Below are 2666 nucleotides of genomic sequence, written 5' to 3' on the forward strand. Positions count from 1 at the left end.
TCTGCTCACTTGCTAACTAGTTTACATGCACTCAACTACAGTATATGATGTTAGAGTGTAACAAAGAGTCTTGTCTTTGGAAGAAGTCTGGCCCATCGTAGGTCAAAGGTCACTGCTTTTTGTGACAATAAATGTTCTAAACTAATCCTCATACCAAAGTATTATTCTATTTGGCTTTATTTCCCCACTGAACACCATTTTTTAATTTCTTTTTTAAATTAGCTAAACTAAGTTGAAATCACTGCAGTATACGGTTCTGGCCTTTCACACTGGTAAATCTAAATAATAACAGGCCTGCACCTTGCAAACTGTAATGTGTATGAACTTTTATTGATCATTCACTTCAATGATTAAAATCTATTTAATTTATATTAGCCTAATAATTAACCCCATAACATGGACTTCTCCTCCTTAAGTAACTTTAAGGTTACCACATTGTCAGGCACTATCATACACAGGCCAAGCCTGCATTGGCTTTTTCTTAATTGAAGCTACATGATGTGTTTTGTTCTAGCTCGTCATTAAAGCTACAGTGAAATATTCAAACCCAAGGCTCCATATGGTTATGGCTGCATCATTTTATAAACATTTCCCCCCAAATTCTGCCTGAAATATTTGGTATCTTTGAAAGCTTCTGTGGGTTTGAACAATGTTTGGCTCCACAGCACAGGTCTGTAATGTGTAACCGTTGAATTTAAGAGAACAGGGTGTGGGATTTGCTATCTCTTTGCCTAAATAAGTCCAGAGTTTACTCCTCTGACACGTTTTACAGTCTGTATATCATAATACAAGCAAAAGTCAAGTCAAAAACATTCGATTCTTCATACTTCTAGACTGCCCTCTAGTACTAGTTGGGGTTAAGTTCAGACTAAGGTAAGGGGAAACAGACTTTGACACAACTCTGGCACTGATTCAAGATCAGTGAGTCCATTGAACAAGCTGCTGACAAACAACTGACTAAGCAAATAATCTTACCAATAATGATTACTGAGCTATTTAAACAGGTTTGACGTGTTTGGGGGAAACTGAACCTTCTTTATTATATATAGTTTTTCCTATGTAACAGTAGTATATATGTACTATATGGACCACAGAGCCGCAGTTACATGAGCTGACTTGAACTGCCCCTGACATAAAGCATAACGTGTACAGTATGGGGATTATCGAGCAGTCTGCCATTGGCTGGCGCCTGAGTCACTCTCTCATTACCGAAGGTGCGTAATTACGCAGCGCGCCCTCAGAAACTTTGGCACACCTCCACTGTATAATCCCAAGTGTCAGCACTGTCCTTTACATCAACCGCACGGTGACGTCCGCACACGCCGCTATGAGTCAAGACACAATGCGAGGAAATCCCCAAGGCCGAGAAAACGACGAGAGGCCCCTTTAAATCGACGCTTCCTCGGCGTTAGTGCCAAGAGAGAGAGAGAGAGAGAGAGAGAGCTCTGATAAACAACAACACTGTTCTCAGTTCAGCCGCTTTTACCGGATTCAGCTCTTTACTGCGGCCTCGTCCAGGAAGAGGTGAGCTGATATTGATGATATCGAACAGTATTTGTAAAGGATTATAGCGAAGGGGCGATCGGTTCATGTTGGTTGGAGAAGCGGGCGGAAAGGCAGTTTATAATAGTGAGTAGATCCAACGGAAAGACACGTTATTGTGCTGTCGGGCTGTTGGAATGGCCAGGAAGGCATTTGCTACACCTGTTAGTTGTAATCGAGTGGAAATCACATGAGGGGACATTGCTTATTTCAGTGTAAACAGCGGAGAAGTGTGTGTGTGTGTGTGTGTGTGTGTTCGCGCACTTGCCAAACGCTGGCCGCTCTCTGACGCACCAGAGCTATTTTTGACAACCGTATTTACTCTCTTCCACAGGCTACGAGGACTTTCTCTCTGTTCCCAACAACGTTCGGCCGTCTGTTGTTCATACATTCGTTGTTGAATGCCATTGCGGAAGTGAGAAGCCTTTCGACTCGACACAAAGCTTGGGGCTGCGGGACATCTAGCGGCCGATCAGGAGAAGGCAGCCTCGTAGAGATGTACGGAGCTTCAGGCATCCCAGAGCTCATCCCGCCCAGCGGGCCGCCGAGGCAGCCCGGCCCGGCGGGCCAATACAACCCGGGACACCCCCAGGTCAACGGGCACGGCGGCGAGGCCAACCCTCAGAGACTGGGGCAGAGGGCACCAAAGCTGGGCCAGATCGGTCGCACCAAGAAAGGTGAGCGACCTTTAAAAGCAGTTTGTGTTTGTTTGTTTGTTTGTTTGTTTGTTTACTATTCTTCCTGCCGGTCCATCTAAACATACAGGCCTACATTAGGTCTGCCATTTAAACACACACACATATCAACCTGTAACTCATCAGAATGATAAACAATGAAACATGACATACAGGAGAGAATACATAAAAGACATAGACAAGCTCTAACAATGACACTACATATTCATGCATGTTACAATGACAGAGACTCTTTTTAACAATAACGCCTTTTAGTTAAATTCTACAACTAAACACTATTTTTTGAATCTGTCGAGGGAGTGAAATCTGTTCCTACATTGCTCGCTTTGTGACAGTGAACTGCCCTCGAGCCCTGTGTCTAGTTCACTTTAATTTTTGTACAAAATGTAATAATAATAATAATAGATTTTATTTATAAGCGCTTTTCTA

General features: G+C 43.2%; 1 protein-coding gene across 3 annotated transcripts in view; it reads left to right on the top strand.

Moving 5' to 3' along the window:
- The window catches only part of si:dkey-112a7.4, a 4654-nt gene that overhangs the window by 573 nt on the left and 1415 nt on the right, over positions 1–2666 (top strand). The window contains exons 1-2 of one of the 3 annotated variants that reach the window (XM_035675320.1): positions 1336–1629; positions 1877–2219. In XM_035675320.1, coding sequence (XP_035531213.1) covers positions 2039–2219 — 181 coding nt within the window. In that variant the 5' untranslated portion in view covers positions 1336–1629; positions 1877–2038. Of the gene's footprint in view, positions 1–1335; positions 1630–1876; positions 2220–2666 lie in introns of those variants that run through there. The other 2 variants (XM_035675319.1, XM_035675321.1) reach the window with 2 other exon arrangements.

This window comes from Morone saxatilis, unplaced genomic scaffold (genome assembly GCF_004916995.1).
Source record: "Morone saxatilis isolate NCDOM2014 unplaced genomic scaffold, NCSU_SB_2.0 Contig4, whole genome shotgun sequence".
Lineage (NCBI taxonomy): Eukaryota > Metazoa > Chordata > Actinopteri > Moronidae > Morone > Morone saxatilis.